This window comes from Osmerus eperlanus, chromosome 1 (assembly GCF_963692335.1).
Source record: "Osmerus eperlanus chromosome 1, fOsmEpe2.1, whole genome shotgun sequence".
NCBI lineage: Eukaryota > Metazoa > Chordata > Actinopteri > Osmeriformes > Osmeridae > Osmerus > Osmerus eperlanus.
The window spans coordinates 15,974,994-15,994,119 of NC_085018.1; the positions used below are offsets into that span (position 1 = coordinate 15,974,994).

Here is a 19,126-nt window from a genome sequence, read left to right on the forward strand (position 1 = left end):
CCTGAAGGACTTGGATGTATGCCTTTAGGTCTTAATATCGTCTCTATCTGTAATAGGTGAAGGCATATTGAGATATATCACAACGTTTTTAAATTTATTTAATATATTAATAATGTTCGTATCAAAAAATCAAATTAGACCAATGTGTCTATTTCAAGAGTGCCTTGATTACACAGGATAATCACAGGACAACATTACAGCCATAGGGACTCACAAAAATAACGGATAACTAAAGGGAAACATGAAACAAAAAATACAGTGACTTAAACTGGTACATTTTGAAGGTTGTGTTGGTTTAGGGATGAGATTCACCAGGGGTAATATTTACAAAGACTTTGTTTGTAAAGTTTTAGTTAGGGGTGCTCATCTTGCAAATAACTTTATCTGTTAGGCTAGTGGGTAATGATGACCTTACATCATAAAACAGCTCAGAAACTAATCAGGAGAGGCCTATTTGACCTATTTGGCATATTTTAAAATAATGCGTGACTGTACCTTTAAAGCTGATCCAGTTAGTAGCCTATAATATCACATTTGGGATGGAGCACAAACTGAAACTACTCCTGCTGTGCAGCATTTCATGAACGTTCATCCCTTCGAATATCACCAGCAAGGCTTCAACGCGCTCGAGGACAACTGGTGCTGAACGTGAGGACGTGTATTATGTCAGTGCTCAGATTCTGAGATTACTTAATACTGTTGCTCTATTATATAGTCAACAGTATGTGTTTTTTAAAGTAACCATTGTTTTTACGGGTCATTGGGTATGGTTGGATGTATTCATGCGCCATGCCTCAGACCACCCCTCGTCTGAGCGGGTTATACAGTCTACCCTACATTAATTGCGTGCTGAAGTAGTCATGACGGCCTGTCCTCCGACTTATTTTTATTTCTTCCTCAAGACGAACGAGAACCTTCGCCATCAGTGGAAATGGAGATATGTGTTTAAAATGTCTGACTTTTAAACGGATGTAGCCTATTATAGATTTTTTTGGCTGAACAGTGTATTTTACAAAAGAAAATGGAACTACGGACAAGGGGTGTAATTCACTGCTTATTCGAAATGGACATGTGATATCACGGATAACAATGAACGAAATGTAAAACGGTGACTTCATTGCATTAGTCTCCACGGTAAATCTCCGTCGCTTAACTCCCGTTTCATGTCACTGGGGATAGCCTAATGAACGTAGGTTCTACCAGACTTAATGCCGTTCACCCGGAGGTAGTTATAAACAAATATGCATCATATGTTAATCTGGTCAATTTCCATTCGTCGTTGAAACTTCGACTGGAGAAATCAGGTGCACTTGATGTGCACATACAGAATTAACGCGCCTATGACTATAGCTTGGTTGCATAGATGGCAAATACAAGTGAGTTTGGGGAAAGCAACCCTTCGCTACATAATTATGCCATCACCGCCTCTGCGGTGAAACTGGCCTCGCTCGGTCTGATCATTTGCATCAGTCTTGTAGGTAATGTGGCGCTGTCCCTACTAGTGCTGAAAGACAGCTCCCTTCACAAGGCTCCGTATTATTTTCTTCTTGATTTGTGCTTTGCAGATGTAATACGCTCTTCAGTGTGTTTTCCATTTGTGATGATATCTATCAACAATGGTTCCACTTGGTCATACAGTATTATAGGATGCAAGATTATCGCTTTCATGTCCGTTCTTTTTTGTTTCCATGTTGCGTTTCTGCTTTTCTGCGTCAGTGTCACCCGATACATGGCAATAGCGCACCACAGGTTTTATTCCAAACGAATGACTTTATGGACATGTGTGGCTGTTATTTGCATGGTTTGGACCCTCTCGGTTGCAATGGCTTTCCCTCCGGTTTTTGACGTTGGCACGTACAAATTCATCCGTGAGGAGGAGCAGTGTATTTTCGAACACCGATATGTGAAAGCAAACGACACCCTGGGCTTCATGTTGATGCTGGCAGTCATCGTGGGCACAACACACGTTGTTTACATGAAGATGCTTTGTTTCGTTTACGATCATCGCAAAATGAAACCCGCTCAGCTGGTCCCAGCAATAAGCCAAAACTGGACATTCCATGGGCCAGGTGCGACTGGTCAAGCAGCTGCCAATTGGATTGCAGGATTTGGACGTGGTCCCACCCCACCAACGTTGGTGGGCATCAGACAGGCCTCGCATAATGGAAATAGAAGGCTGCTGGTTCTAGATGAATTTAAGATGGAGAAACGCATAGGAAAGATGTATTACATGATTACACTGGCGTTCTTGATCCTCTGGGCCCCTTACATCATCGCTTGCTACCTTCGAGTATTCGTCAGAAGTGCCACAATCCCACAGGTCTACCTGACTGCTGCGGTGTGGATGACGTTCGTTCAAGCAGGGGCAAATCCTGTATTATGTTTCATATTCAATAAGGAACTGCGAATGCGTCTCAGAGTCTGTTTCCCATGCTGTTTGCGCACACGAACCCCAATGGAGCCATACTGTGTCATCTGAACTGTGTCATTTCTTTTTCAGAAAACTATTTTAAAAAAAAACAGTTTTCTTTATTTGAAGGCCATATTTTTTTATTTTCCACATGCACCAAGTGCAAAAGTTGCAATTCTTCAGTTATTATACTAATTTAGCATACTGAGTCGTACTAGTAGCCCATTTTGTCCAGTTAATTTGTGAGAACGCTGTACATTCTGTAAAGCTTTTTGTTGCTTTATTCAGAACCTTTTTTAACCGAATATGTTGTATAGGCCTTTATTATACAATTTTAGAATTGTTTCAAATTCTCAATAATCTCAGTCTATTTGCAAGTACATATTCATCATGAATTTTAACGTTGATTGGGCACCTTGCACATTCCCTGTAAAATATATCTGATTTTGTATTCTCAACATGAAGCAGAGTCAGTGCTACAAAGAGATATTTGCATTGTTTGTATTTCTGAATAAATAAATAAATAAATAAGAAATAGTTGATGCATATTTGTTTTGATCCTGACATGCTATTATGGGTTATTATAGATGATTCTCCATATGTTTGTAGAGGTATCAATACCCAAATCAGATGTTTACGCTTCTTATTCACATTCCTTTGTTTGGCACAGTCGTGGCATCCTGAGTCATTATGTTGTTGATTCTGTAATGATAGTATAGTTAGATATACATGGGTGCAGAGCACACCTGACATCTATATTGATGCAGCATATTTCCATGAACATTGGTCCCCCTTACCCGTTGGACAAATCTAATTTTAGCTTTAATCTTTGGATACATTTGCTATAAAATATAGCCTGACAATGAATCATTTTTAAGTGTCCTGCTTCTGGAGACCTGCTTCTTCATGTTGTAGGGAAAGCTGTACTGGAAAAGCGAAGCTGCAGATTCTGCTCTTATTCTTCATATTTTACTGAGCACTTAATTTATGTAAAAAATTGACCAACAAGAGAAACATCTACTAGTCCACAATATCCAATCAAAACATTATTTGATATAAAATATCTCTAGACAGCTTTATCAGACTTACAGTGACATTACTGTCAACAATGCACTCCCTCCTGTCCCTAGAGGGCAGCTGAATGCTGGTTCACATGAGAAACAAAACATTCTACATTAGTGAGATAACAGTATTCATATTTAGACTGATAGTCATAATAATAATTCTGAAAAGGTCACAAAATACAATAATTATTGAAAATGGTGGTTGCTGATTACATAGAATAATAAACCAATGACTCAAAATATTATTATTTGCAAACATTTTCCTTTCAGCTTGATGTCTAAACCTATGGAGGAATGGAGATCTGTGTTCTTTGTCTTGACTTTTCTTTTTTATGTTCAGTTCAAGCACAGATCATTTTTTGTTAGATACTTACTGATAAGCTAGTTGGTCAGCTTATGTCAGAAGCTATCTTCAGAATTGTTAATACTTTTATATATTATATATATTTTGTTATGGAAGCTAAAAACCAAGACAAATAAAAACTTAGGGTTGTAGTTTGGCACTCATTGACCCACTGTCTGTAACACAATGGAACAGTTTGCTACAGTACATCTACCCTTTATGGATTACATGGAAATTATCATATACACTGTCCATGGAAAACACACAATATACTATATACTAACAAGTGCAGCAGTACTTTAAATGATATTATTCTACGCACATAGCTGTTATTCTTACACACAGCAAACATAAACACTGCATACATGAGAAAATGTATCAATAGGCATCGATCCAACTGTTCATTTAATGTTAAAATTATGAAGTGAATGGACACTACATTGCTTAATATATTCTTAATACTGTAAGCATTTGGTTATGGTTATGATTTTAAAATGAAGAAAAAGCCAAAGTCCAACAAAAAAAATACTTTATTAAGTAAGTTATGTAAAACAAATAGCACTGCCCTGCTAAGCTTTACAACAGAATCATCAAAATGTATCTGCAGAGTTGATTCTGCTCAGAGGTATTAATACATCTTGGTACAGGTATGGTGAAAGGCATCTGGATTTACCCTCTGCTGTTGTAATGCATGCTAGATAAGGCAGACAAGGACAGGTATGATGTATTCTTTTGCCAAAGTATGGAACCTGAAAATGAAGACCAAACAGTCTTAAATAGACACATACAGACTGAAAACTCCATCCCCATGTTTTGTATGGAATAGCTGTGAGACTTATAAGCTCTCAGAAAGAATGCAGTCATAAAGGACGTACTGTGCAGATTACTGACCCACCTTGCGACTCATGGGGTGACAGATGTCCCCCTCCTGTCCCATCGGAGCACACATACGCAGGCTCCGGACCCACAGACTAAGTGCACAACAACTCCCTCCACCACACTGAACGTCTTTGATACAGGCCTATGGACACACACACACACGTTGATTGATTCACATTACTAATGATCACTTAAGATGGTGGTATCATGATGTTTCTAATTCTGGTATCAGGAAATTGCAGAGGAGGATGTGAAAGACTCGAGGGAGTTTTCTCATTCTGAATGAAATGATGAAAAGAGGGACAGGAAAGTTGATTAAATATGACAGTGAAATCACTATTAATGGCAGTTACTACTACAATTTAAAAAAGTTTATTTCTAACTATGTATAATTTTAGTGTCAGTACCAGGCGAACCATTAATGTCAATATTATTGAGATCAAGCACTTCTTATTAACTACCCTGCTCTCAGTTTCACGTGGGGCCATTCATTTGGATTCTTTGGGAAAGTCATATATTTTATGTAACTAATCTAAGTGCAAAACAATTGTTAAAAACTAGTTAAATGGGATTATTGTCATTCAAAGACCACATACTGTACATGAGTTAGAATACAGTATGCTAAATATTTCTAACATCGCCGATGTGCCAATGGCAAGCTCAATTAGAACAAAATATAGTATGACATATAAATGTATGGAGAAAAAATAACACATTTACTGATATCAATACTTTGGTTTTGTTCATTGTCTGTCTGATAGACAAGCATCTTCCCTAGATTTCTTTCCTTCTATAACAATGAATTTGAAGTGATATCCCACATACCCCTGTGATGAGTGCTGAGGATCGATTGGACACCAGCAATAGGCAGAAGAGCAGGGAGAAAATGGACCTCATAGTGAAGCTCTCTGTCCTGAAGCTCTTATTTCCTCCAAAGCAATAGATGTTCTTCTGTGTATACTCTATGTCTGTCTTAATGTGCTAGAGGTAGTTTCAGCGAGAAGTGGCCTCTAAACTCATGTGTTGAGGACAGAGAGAGGTTTATAAACCCTGCCTGCCATTCAAAGTCTCAATGAGTCATTCGCACCACCTTCGCCTGAGGAGAAAAAAAAAGATTGCCCAAGGTAAACCGGATCCCTCTGACTTCAGCATGCAGAGAAGTCTTTTCATTTTTACACGCTTATTACTGTCTATCTCCAGCCCAAAAAGTAATGCTTCAACTGAAAGATTGTCAAACCTGTCATTTGATCTCTGTACAAAACAAAACAATTAATGTCTTAAAAGAGAAATACTGGTTTCTATCCTATAATTTCACCTTTTCGTTTACCAAGGTCAGGTCTTTGAATACAGATAGGCATTGTCCAGTGCAGCCATCTATGACAGTTACTTATAACATCCCCTCTTTATTTTTTTGTTTTCCATTTTTTTGTTTTTAAGAATGAAACATTAGAAACAAATGTTTCTAACTACTAAAATAAACCCTCAGACCATAAGGGAATGTAAGTGTACCAGTTGATAGCCTAGAGGTAGAGTAACACAGGTACCTCAGTCACACGAGAAGCCTAATCTGACCGGACCTTCAATGGGGTTGGGTAGTAACTTCAGGACTATATTGAATCAATGCCGAAGCTGCCAGAACGCCAGGCGCTGACATTTCGTTGCCCCCATCCCTCCATCATCACACGTTTCAAGACATGCACAAGACACCAAAACACAATGTTGAAGAGCAAAGCTCTGGCAGAAGTGGAATCTATTCATTTACTACATACTCAAAGTAACATTCCCTCCTGGTGTCAGTGTAACGTTTCAGGATGGATGGTTTTTGCTGCCCTCCTTGTCTTACAGCAGTGATTTAATCTGCCATCTGCAGCAGATAAGCCATACTAAGGACACAGAGGTGAGGAAACAAAGGGGCCAAAACTTCCATAGGTCAAGGGCCAACATTACAGAACTACTATCATGATAAGGAAAGCCAGTGGGCCAAGGGCTGTGCAGGTTCTATGGCCTCAAGTGACTTTCATGCAGATGCCTACTATAAATATGATATGAATTGAATTCATCATGTGAATATTTAAGACTTTGTCTTGAGTAGCCACTGTATTCTTCCTATTTTTGAGTGACATAGCCATCAGTAATCTGTTTCTGAGCTATTATCAAATTAGTCATTTCCGTCATACAGTACATAATGGTTTGTGTTACAGAGGAAGGTAGATAACTTTGCACCCTGTGCAAATCTGAGACAACATTCTAATAAAAGAAATAAATGAATACTGTGGCAGAGAGGATGTCTCTAGAAAGTGTTCCATCAGAGTCACCAACGTCAAGATCGGGTGTATTTTGGGAACAGACATTTCTGCTCCTGTTTCCAGGCCCAGAGCTGGAGGAGAGGGCTGTGTGAGAGATCATCAGGATGGGGGTCTGACAACGTGACAGACAGGAAGTCACAAGCTCCTCTGCGTGTCAGCAGCAATTACTACCTCAAAAAAGACTGGGGCCTAGAGATGACCTTACATGACAAACTGTATTTCTTTGCTTGTGCACCAGGTACTGTGGGATGAACTACATAGTGGATCTTTGATCCTGGGGAGTAGTGGACGTTGTGTCATTTAATCAAGTGTTCTCTGGGTCAGGCCGTCCCAGGGGTCTCCAGTCTAATGCTTTTTGAATCCGTGGGACACACATAACAGACACATGCCACAAGATTAAAGAATTGTTGTAAACATCAGGCTGTTTTGCCAGGAACATTTCCTGACCGGATCAGATGTGACAGTGTAACACTGTGTTGCTGCTGCTGAGATGTGTGCCTTCGACGAGTGGGCCAAGCTGTCGTCTTCACAAGGTGCCACGGGATACCAGCATATCTCTCTCTCTTTACTACTGTTGTGCGGGAGGCAGGAAAATTACTACTGTTGTGCGGGAGGCAGGAAAATCCTGCTTTGGCTGGGTACCCACCTGCAGGGTTGATCCCACTGACAGGATCAGGGGAGTGTGAAGGAGAGAGGATAGCAGGGAGCCAAACATGGAGAGCAGAGCATGGCTGGAATCCCAGGGGTCCCATTCACATAAGTTCATTTTAATTATTGACTATGGTTAATCCTGAAGTGAAACAACCCCTCTGGATGTGTGTATTTGCCTCCAGGCGAAGATGTCAAGTTCAACACAAGAAAATGTTCTTTGCGTATGGAATAAACATAGTTGCTTTGTGCTTTGTGTGTCCTTTCCATCCAGACATAGTTCTTGTCCTTTCAATAGCACAGAACGAAGTCTAACCTTGGTTATCACCATAGACGGAATGTACAAACTTGAAGGTCGCCAAAGCAGCTGTGAAATTTTCAGAAGCAGAAAAAGTTTGAATAGTCATTTGATGTTGTTGATACAGTATTTGCCCCACTACACAATATGAATATAAATATTTAAAAAATAAGGTGGATGCAATTACATTCTTTGCTTCTCTTGTCTTCACACATTCTTTTTTAAGTGTGTCGTGTGTAGATCCTGCACCTGCAGACACCTTATACACACAAATTACCTTGACAAAATGCACCTGCCAGCAAGTTCAACACCCAAGCAATTGGTCACAAAGATCTTGGAGGTCAGGTATCACATCATCCATTCTGAAAGCTGTCCTTGGCTTTCCTACAAAGGCATCTTTTCACACCCAGCTTCAGTCAGAACTAAACTGTCTACAATCCACTGGGTTTTTGGTCCACTGCATCCACTTCCACAACATCTGAAAGGCCACAGACCTTGGATCTTTCTCTTTAATAATTACAAAACTACAAGCAAATCTGTGAATGAGTAATTGCATTGTTCGCTCCTGATGCTAACATAAAAGTTAAAAACTGCACAGGACCCTAATTACTCTTGCTTTTATTGAGAAATGTACTGTGTGCATTCGATTACGAAGTACGATTGAATCCATTCAATTGACTTAAATAACCCAGCTGAAGGATCTGTGCACTTAACCTACCTTGAACTCAGCAAACAAGCCTCAAGCATTGGCTCTGGAATCTAACATGAGTCCTTAGGTTGCTGAAAAGGTTTCCACTGAAGCTCACTGAACATTCTCAGCTAAAAAGTCAAATTGAACTCTGATGGTAATTTAGAAAGCCCATGATAACTGTGTGCTTGGGGTTGACATGTCACACGTCTTTAACTCTACTAGCAGAAGGTTACATATGTGGAGACGGAGATAGAGACATTTGCGTAAACAAAGCCAGCATGGAGGAAAAACACCACCATACTGTTGGGACTAGGCTGTATGCCGTGCACCACAGTGCTCAAATGTGACACTAACAAAGGGTGACAGAGGAAGCACCGTTGTCCCCTGGCCCTGACACCCTGTCACAGAGGGGGGGTCAAGTAAGGGCCTGAGTAAGTGAGCTGTCATTGTAGATTAGTGCTGACCACATCCCATGCCTCATAAACGGCTCAATTCACCAGCTGAAAACAGTGAGGATACAATTTCAGGACCAGCCTTAGACCCCATCCCAGTGCAGCCCACCCTCCTCATCCTCATCCTCCCAGCATGTGTCTATCTGGGGTACAAGATCCTACTGTGTTGAAGCGGGTTATGTGGCACTCATTACCCAGTTGATAACACAATGCAGATGTTAACAGACATGTGAACACTGTGGGAATTCACTCCATTAGTTCACATCTGGTTAGCAGATTTTAAGGTCAACCCCTGCCCCAAAGGGTCTTTGGTCTTCATCGTAAACTCTGGATAGATGATGGAGAGCTTACTGCTGTTTCTCAATCATATCCTCCAGATGCACCTGACCTCAGGACATCCAGACCTTTTTTAGGTTCAGCTGGTATAGAGCTACAGGAAGGCTAAGTACAGCTTCTGGCAAATGTTTGAAACAATGTGATAAATGCTTTTCTGAATATTGGTCAGAACATTCTCTTACCTCTCCCTGGATTGACAAGAGTATGTGCCTCTTCCATTTCAACTGAGAGTGAAAGGTCATCTTAACTATGCAGGACAAATAAAAATGTCTGACATTAAGAGGTTATGGCAAAATACCTGTCTTTGCACCATAGTCTACTTTGAACCGTCAGTGTTATTCAAAAGCCAAATACATCAATGAAGTGTAAACCGATATGAATATCACTCATCTCTCAGGCCAGCAGAGCACAGGCTGAGGACTATGGCGTCTGTGATGATGGGGAGTCGGCAATGGGAGCGTTGCAGCTCATTCTAAGGTAAATGTGATCCCACTGAAATGGGCAAACAAGGCGTTAAAAAGCCTGTCTTCCTCCAGGAACACTGCGGTCCATCTCTCCCCGAGTCTGCCTACACCACCCCTCTCTCTGCTCTCTGCCTCTGGATGCTGGGCCACTTTATAGTGCTCTCCCCCATACTTTCTTCCTCCCTTCACCCACAGCCTGCTTACTCTAGACAACAGCCCCAGGGTAAGATGCACAGCACACAGCTTGGATGACAAGGTGCTCCCATCATTAGAGAGGAGAGCTGCCAGCCCTCCCCCCTCCCCCTGAGGGTTGGGGGCCATGATGGGGGGGATGTGTGAGCCATGACTGGCTGAAATATTCCTACAACGCATGACTTCCGTTCCGTTATTGCTGGGCAAAGCTGGGAAAGCTTTGCTGTCATTCTCTGTGGGAGATGTTACAAAGCAGTGAATAGAATGTGTCCTCCTTATCGTGTCATGGAGAACACATGTTTCCGTTTCCGTGGGAAACGGAGAAGTTGCGTAGTATATTGAATAAAATAAATGAGTAAACACACAGCATCCTCTGAGGTACCAGAGGAGTGATTACTATGCATGAATATAAGCACACATATCAGCTCTGTCTTATCCACTTCTTCTGTTTACAAGGACTACGCAAAGCTGGATATTGTCATGATGGTTGACTTCTGCAAGTACAGAGGTGTTCTCTTAATGAAAGATTTTCCTGCAAAATATCAATTTAAAAAGTCTAGCTAACAGCTGGTGAATAATTCAACTGGGATATAGCTGGGGATTTAGCCTACGGTATGTTGGTATGATATCTTTGTGAACATGGCTTAATCCATAGAAAGACTACCGTAACTAAATCCATAGCTGGGACAATAGAGCCAGTGGTTCTCTGTTAAAAACGCTGAGGCATAATCCAGAGAAAGTGATGATATCTGTAAGATTTCTTACAGGGTATAGAGGGCCCATTTATCTCACATGAGATCATCATAGTAGTAAAATTTGCTAATTCAAATAATTCTGTATTTTTCACCAAATGTAACGTACAACCAAGTCAATATTTGAAACCAAACAGCATAGGTCCTAATCTAGGACTGCATCCCAATTTATCACTGTACACACAAGTCCAAGTACATACAGAAACACTGGTGGAATTAAAACAATGAAGAAGAAATCTTGAAGCAATTTACTTGTGTTGTAAATTGTCTTTGATTTATGTGTACAACCAATGAAAATTAGGAATAGGAAGGCTGGTATTTGAAAACTTTTTAATTGGAAAAGAAAAATATATTTTTTACTCCGTTCCTTTTTGTTGCATGCTAGCTGTCAAGGACATACTGTGCTGACCTGCAGCCCTTTCAAACAGACCAATGCCATTGTTGATTGAACATTGTAGAAAGATAACTTTGTGTCTGTTCAAGGACTCTACACATTGTGCATGTGAAGTAGAGTTTTATTCAGGACCATAGATAATCCTTCCTGCTGTACAAGTCAATCTGATAGTGTGAAAACAGATTGTTCTAATTAATAGCATACAGATCAACAATTTACGATTGCATTTACTTCTGGTTGGAAACACTATCCTAACAGACTTAAAATAAATACTGTATATTAGTTGCAATTAAAGACATCCCAACCTGCAGAGACTCACCCCCCCCCCCCCCCCCCCGGGACGCAATCCGGACGCATGATGTACCCCCTCAACCTGCACGTAATCTCTACCAGAAATTACCATTGGACAGTCTCTCGCTCGCTCTAAATACAAAATCCCCGATTTCCGTGAGATTGTATAGCATTTGCGGGCGTCAGGGAGCCGCTATTGAAATGCGGGAGACTCCCGGACCTTCCGGGAGACTTGGGATGTCTGCAATTAGATTACCTGATTGTACACCCCAGCCATTCGTTACCAGGATTCTAGAATTGACATCAGCAGTCGCAGTACAAGACCATACACAAACCCTATTTTCTCCCTTTAGTTCCTTAGTCTCTCTCAAACACAGAAGATGCGGTTTAACTTGTTTGCCGTCAAGAGGTCAGTGCAGTAGGAGACCAGGTGTTCTTTGAAAAGATGGGTGTTGAGTCTCTAGAAAAATCTGGGTCGAGACAGGAGGAGAGTCCCCCCTTGCTGTAGGGCCACATCAGAGAAGAGCCGTCTGAAAGGAAGACAGTTAGCAGGTAAAAGAAGTGGCGACTGTGTCGAACAGGAGATGGATGCTGTGAGGAGAAATGAGAAGGAAATTAAATGAGGGTGGTAAACCAGAAGTGAAATGACAGTTATTTAGCAGAGCAGGACCTGAGGAAGATAGTTGAAGACCAAAACATATGTCAAACGAGGAGAGAACGTTAAAAACACATGCTGAGTAGAACTTGTCCAACTGGAAGCCATGAATGTGAGTGTTGAGCTGTTCTTGGGAAAGAAGGTAAGAACAGCATTCATCTCATCAGCAATGTTGAGTTTGGCCAGACCAGTACAGAAATAGTGTGACATTTTTATGATATGGACAAGTGTGATGAAAAAATTGTAATACACTGATATTCATATTCTAATTATAATGTAATGTTACCGATTGCAGATTTAAAGCAGAAGAATACGAGAAGTAAACTCTAGTCAAGCACTCCTGACAGAAGACAAGTCAACAGTAGAGACACAATATACTGATCAGTGTCGCTTTATTGAGGAGAACTTTAGTTGATGATGCCGAAGATGAACTACTGAGTTTTAGCTGAGAGTCTTTGGTGCACTGCCTTGATTCAGAGAAACAGCCTGAACAGCACATGCGTCATCGTGACAGATAGGAACATGAGTCGACAGGTCATGCTCTGTGAAAGTACACTGACTATTATTTCTATTTTACCCTGTGCTTGGAGGTCAAATTGCACTTCATAGTTTTCATGTTTTCTCCGGGTCAAAACAGGATAGTTTGGTGCAGTGCTTGGATCCTTTCCGACAGATCCGTAGTTGTGACACTGCTGGACATTTCTCTTGTTGAGCCCGTGCAATAAGATGAAGTGACACTTAGAGGCCCAACACCTTTTCCTACCCACCTTACAATGTTAAGTCGAATTGCTGATTCTGTGATTCAAGATGTGGGAAACATGTTTTATTTACACTGCTAAGACTATATTGAATCAAAATACTCAGAAATAGGGACTGCTATTCAGCATAAAATGTCAGCCCCATCCCAGCTCAGCCCAGTCAAGCCCAGGTCTGGGACTAGCATGCTGACATCAATGACCTCCCAGTCTTCTGCTTGTCTCCTAACAGTGGGGAAGGATGTCAACTCCAATGTGCTTCCTTTTCCCACTTCCTCCCTAGTCAATGTAACATTAATGGAGTTTGTCCCAACTATAAGAGCCCCTTCCTCCTGTGTGGCCTTTCTCAGAAGGGGTTATTCACTTTCAGCAAGAGAGGAGAGGATATCTCGTTAAGTGCTCTTGAAACCTTATATTCATTGTACTTTTCAGCCCCTTCACATTCAGCTCTAGCAGCAATACAGAGTGTTGGACTGTTGTCATCGAATTGTCTGCATGCCATTTTGTATGCAATTATTTACACTTGAATAGAGTCAAGGCCACATGACATGGTTTGAATTTTTCACACAAATGCTTTATGCAACACCAGCTATGATTGACTAATAACAACAAACAAGGCCAACAGTCATTGTTAATTATATCCCATGCCAAGTATGAGATGATGAGTGCATCATCATGTATCTCTTTTACAATCAACTAATTTCATCTCAAGTTATTTATATCAAAATACATCCATCAACATGCTGCTGGAACACAAGGTGAATATACATGATTTGTGCTGCACATCTAATTAAGCAGCTAATTACACGCACATATCGAATGATAGAAAATGATTTGCCTCAAATCAGTCTGGCAAGGACTTTCATCTGTTCATAGAGCTCAGCAGTCACACACAGAGAGAGAGAGAGAGAGAGAGAGAGAGAGAGAGAGAGAGAGAGAGAGAGAGAGAGAGAGAGAGAGAGAGAGAGAGAGAGAGAGAGAGAGAGAGAGAGAGAGAGAGAGAGAGAGAGAGAGAGAGAGAGAGAGAGAGGGGAGGGGAGGTGAAGAAGTTGTTTTACTGTTCACTGTAGAATATCTGTGGCTGAGCACACAGTCATCTAAAGGACAGTTACACATTTAATCTCCCTTTTATTGATTCCATTCATCTCTGTTAGAAAGAACAGAGCACACATACACTGTACATAGATGCAAACATGAACATGTACATTTGCACATACCCAAAAGCACACGCACCTCACACAATACAGATGTGAGGCCTGAAGTCATTCCCACCAGAGAACATGGAAGCGTGCACAACTCCAGCACATTGTTCAGCTAAACTGCCAAAGTGCCCCTCTAAAAATAGGTCACACAGCTGAGAGCTCTGGGGGATAGAGCGCACATGGCGTGGAGAAGATGCACTTCCTCCAAAAAATGACTCTACTTCCATACACTTCTGCAGCTTTATCAAGAGTGAACATGAACAGTGGGTTCTGGATTAACATTTACAGAAACAAACACAGCAAAAACAACAAAAACATTTCAGCAAGCTAGTCCTCGGAATCTCTTGAGTTAACTGTGATGATCTTTCCTCACATTTATACAGATATGGAGTCTGCGGCAATCAGAGACATGATGATCCATCTATTTCAGTCTGGAATTCGGTCCAGGAGAATGATACCTAATGATCAAGATCAGAGTCAGGTTTCACACACACAACTAATTTCATAACCAGCCTTCATTTCTAAGGAGTGATGTAAAACCCTCTGAGAAGTCTACTGTCATCAGGCAGCCTTATATAAACATCCATGGACACAATCTAGATATCAATACATGGACCTTGGATGTGTGGTAATACAACATCCCAATATGCACCCTTTCTGCAAGATGACTATTGCTCTTACAGTTGTTAAGGTCAGCTCAGCAATTGAACAATTAGATGCAGGGACCTAGACTGTAGTCCATAACACTGAATGAGGAAGGATGGACAGTGGGCAGGCCAGCGAATGAACACATAACCAGTCTCAGCAAGCTGTTTGAATCTGAAAATGCAGCTCATTCCTGCCCTTCCATCACACCAACCAAATGGGTTCACAAGAGGCTTTACTCACTCTTTGATACTCCATTATTCAGATGACCCACGTTGAGTCATCGCAGAGAACCACCACACGACTCTGTGTGGTCTGCACAGTCTACACAGACACAGGAAATCAAAATGAGAGCTCAAATGATGACCTGAAACCTGTCAAACCTCACACCCTAGCCCCACTAGCCCAACACACTTGTCACGAGCCCTTGGCTCAGTAATAGCTGATTGCTGATGACACGTACAGTGTGTCCTGTACAGTCACAAGTTCTCCTCTTCATACGTTCCTGTTTGAGATGGGAATGGGCTGTGAGAAGGAAATGGGAGCAAATAAATTGCAATATGAATACACACATTAGTTGGAATACTATATGAGTGTTTCATTACTGTGTTGATAACCTTCGTCACCCTTCATCAGGTCCCCTGCTGGAAAAATATGTACAGTGTAAGTCTTCCTCTTGGCTCCAGGCGCGGGGCTGATTTGAGTCCATTTGCTTTGGCTGATCCTGTGTGATGATGATAGTGCAGAGCAGATGCTGGGAGAGATAACTGCAGGGCATCGCAGCATCCAAGCACCAGTCCTCTGTGTGGCTGTGCCAACATCTTCCCCTCTACAGTGTCTGTGGCTGAGGCAGTCAGACGGGGGGCTGAGGCAGTCAGACAGGGGGATTTCCCTCTCATGACTGAGGAAGACCAACCACAGAGATGCACCACCTCTTGTGGCTCATGGAGGACCTGAAAGGCTATAGGAATATTTTAATTCTGATAGCAAAGGAGCATGGACATATTCAGAATAACTTCCTAGTAATTATAACAAGTAACTAAATTATAAAATTTTAAGTTTTAAAAGTCCTGTTTTGTTTTGTATCTGTAACTGTATATATGGGCTTTGAGACTGTCAGTGAATTTTTTATTTGGTGGTAAATACTACTGAGTTTGTTTGAATTTGCAACGGTTTACCTCCAAATCAGCTTTGTGAAGTCTTTGAATTGAGATGTCGTATTTCTGGACAATGACGAAGACAAAGTCATTGACAACTGAGCGTATTTCTCAAGGACAGTTTCAAACAAGGAGGCATCGCTCTTCCATTGTTATTCCTCATACCTGTGTGTGGGCAATGAGGCATAGCCGTGACTCATAAAGGGCCCAGTATTCAAGCCTCCCAGGCTGCCTACAGACCCATCCTGTGCTCCTTGGAGGGTTCTAATGAGAAACTTTCATCACATACCCACAGATGAGGCCATACTCATCTCAACACACACCAAGGAAACTTCTGAGGAATCCACAGCCTCATGGCATTCCTAACTGAAATACAAAAGCTTTAAAAAAAATGTTTTTAATAAATATGTGACCGATGCAAGTTTTTGAGTGGTGAAGAACGGTGTTTACAATCTGGGGCATTAATAAGATCCATTCATGTACCTGAAACCTTTAGAGACTACACACTATAAATTCACTTTTTTCCCTTCAACCTTTTTAATTAACACTTCTTCTCTATCGTGAGAAATGTAGGCAGCTGAGACGTATGCTTGAGTGTCTGCTGCGAATCACTGCGTGGTTCATGTGAGGAGATGAAAGACGCTCTCCTCTCCTGTGATCCCTGCCCCCCTCTCTTCACTTGAACAGCATCTCCCACTCGGATGGAGGGGAAGGGAGGACACATGAAGCACTTCAACATGTATCACAAAGTGGCTCTCTCTACCATGACTTCTTTATAAACCCTTACCTGACACAAGCCCTCCCCCCAACACTGATCCCTGCCTCAACAACATCTTAACAACCCTGTGCAAAAACAAAGACGGCACATTTACAGTTCGAGACAAGCATTAGAAGTAACGATTTCAAAAGCATCTGGTGAGGTTTCAAATTGGATGTATGATAAATGGACTTCTCCAAGCCTCACAGCTCTCAATGTAATAGTTTTACACTGATGAGAGTTTTCCACCACCTCCATCTGTTCCATTTTCACATGGCCAATTTTCTCATGACAAGGTTTGTAGAGGCCCCTCCTTGGTCCTCCCCTGCCCTAGAGACTGCAGGCCTTGGCCAGTTACACAGGAACCATGAACAGGCACAGAGCTGTCAGCACAAAAAAAAGATATGTCTGACTCAAGGCAACAGATGCCCAATTATCATTTTTCCAATCATGATGATGATGTGGAAGGGATGAAAATTAAGACGTAAGACCACAGCTGCTGTTTCAGAGATCTAGCAGCTAAACATCCAGTGACACTGACTTTTAAATTGCTTGATGCTCATCACAATGTACTTTACTAACTAGAGAGGGTACAATTTCTGGGGAAATTGTAGGGTGTGCTTGCTTGCGTCGGTTGCACAGGGGTCCGTTTTTTAATGACATTTTTACAACTGATATTTCTGTATTTTATATAAAAATGCATACTTATTATTTATAAAGATTACATAGATTTAAAAGCATTTTTTTTTGCTGCTCATTTACAACTGAAAATACGAGTGAAGTGTAGAATGAAATAGATGTCTTCTCATTTCCCCTGCAAGAGGCAGCCTCGTCGTTGAATCAAAACGAATAAATTTGGCAGACCGGTGTAAAAATTGACCTAATCTCTATGACTTAAACGTCCTTTTAAGTTTTTCCCTTCTCGTGATATTTTCAAGCATTTAGCCTACTCGTTGCATTCATTCATTAATAAAGAACCGCCTTTGAATATTATTCTACGACGTTACCCAGCAGTAGAAGATGGAATCGCGATTCAAACAGTACCATCTGCTAACTGAAAATATGCCCCCCAAAACGTAAATAAGCTTGACATTTATTTAGTGGAAAATCGCTCATTCATAAAAAGCTCGCTGGTAGCGATCATTGTCAGTAACAACGCAAAATGCGATATAGCCCTGTGTGGAGAAGCTGCCCCGGTAAATTGTACTACTACGGTACAGTACTAGACTACTGCTGTGTTCGTCTTGGTAGCGATTGCGTTGGTTGAATTGGATTTAACGTTCCGTTGTACGGTTTAAGCTGAAATTAATTATTTTCATGAACAGATTGACAACGTTTAGGCTGTGGCAATGAAGTTCAGGTTAGTAGTTAGATAGACTTTTGATTTAAGTAAGGGGAGTGCCGAACATGTTCTGTCACCGTTTGACTTCCTAAACAGCTGTGTAGTGTAGATGTTTTTGTAGTGTCTCACGTAAGCTACAGCGTTGCAGTGAGCTACACTGGTTTGAAACCACAGGTAATGGTAATTTCACCAACAAATCGTTTACTAATGTCAGAATAAACCCTACAACGAAAATGTATATGTGAGGAATGTTTATTTTAACGATTGAAAACAGATAACGCTACATCATAGACCACTGTAGTATGTGTTTCCCGGGCAACACAGGCTAATGTCATGATGCTAATACTTCAGTGAAATAGTAGACTACTGTTTCCGAAAGTAGATGTACTTCCTTAATAATATCAGCTTATACTGTACATTACACATGACAATTGTGTGTCATATCACAAAGTAAAAAGAGTAAATAGTTATCACCCTGGCCTCTTTGCTTGTGGCGTTTCTGCAGCTGCCTTGCAGTAAAGCTATAGTTAGCCTAGCTAGCCCCCAAGTTAACAGATGCGAAACGAATGTTCTGCCAAAGGTAGTCACGCGTGTTTTCGTGACGTTGGTGACGTAGTGACGTTAGTAACGTCAGTGACTGTGGCTAGCAAATTAGCCACCGTTAGCTTCACTTTTCGCCACAAAAACTTAACTTCAGCCTAAACCATGCAACGGAACGTAAATTCCAATAGAAGCAACTCAATCGCTACCAAGACGAAACTTTTGACACCTACTTTGTCTATGTAGGCCAAATATTGACTGAGTTTTAGGGGGGCAAAAAGAATAATAATAATAATAATAATATATATGTGAGAGAACAAAGGTTGTGCCCTTGCCGAAGGCAAAGCACACCCAATAATATATATGTGAGAGAACAAAGGTTGTGCCCTTGCCGAAGGCAAAGCACACCCAATAATATATATGTGAGAGAACAAAGGTTGTGCCCTTGCCGAAGGCAAAGCACACCCAATTACTGCACATGATTTTCCTGCCCCAGATGAATATGGAGATAAAAAGGTAAGACATAAAGTCAGGAACAAAAGGACCAGTCAGT

The 19,126-nt window shown here is 41.1% G+C and overlaps 2 protein-coding genes across 2 annotated transcripts; one reads left to right on the forward strand and one right to left on the reverse strand.

The window, feature by feature from the left end:
* The first annotated feature begins 573 nt into the window (after positions 1-573).
* gpr27 (G protein-coupled receptor 27) lies at positions 574-3,157 on the forward strand. The gene has a single exon (XM_062463629.1). It carries the CDS (start codon positions 1,364-1,366, stop codon positions 2,477-2,479), a length of 1,116 nt encoding a protein of 371 aa, XP_062319613.1. The 5' UTR covers positions 574-1,363; the 3' UTR covers positions 2,480-3,157.
* Positions 3,158-4,329: 1,172 nt separating this feature from the next.
* prok2 (prokineticin 2) lies at positions 4,330-5,730 on the reverse strand. The gene is made up of 3 exons (XM_062472802.1): positions 5,522-5,730; positions 4,713-4,838; positions 4,330-4,566 (listed from the first exon to the last, which is right to left on the reverse strand). The coding sequence occupies exons 1-3, from the start codon at positions 5,591-5,593 to the stop codon at positions 4,408-4,410; spliced, it is 357 nt and encodes a 118-aa protein (XP_062328786.1). The 5' UTR covers positions 5,594-5,730; the 3' UTR covers positions 4,330-4,407.
* Between the last annotated feature and the right edge of the window lie 13,396 nt (positions 5,731-19,126).

What these genes read in the sequence shown, in the direction of transcription:
- gpr27 (XM_062463629.1), top strand. Translation starts at nt 1,364, where the DNA reads ATGGCAAATACAAGTGAGTTTGGGGAAAGCAACCCTTCGCTACATAAT.
- prok2 (XM_062472802.1), bottom strand. Translation starts at nt 5,593, where the DNA reads ATGAGGTCCATTTTCTCCCTGCTCTTCTGCCTATTGCTGGTGTCCAAT. An exon ending in CCTCAGCACTCATCACAGGG is followed by an intron (nt 4,839 to 5,521) that starts GTATGTGGGATA and finishes GTGTGTCCATAG; the next exon opens with GCCTGTATCAAAGACGTTCA. An exon ending in GTCACCCCATGAGTCGCAAG is followed by an intron (nt 4,567 to 4,712) that starts GTGGGTCAGTAA and finishes CTTCATTTTCAG; the next exon opens with GTTCCATACTTTGGCAAAAG.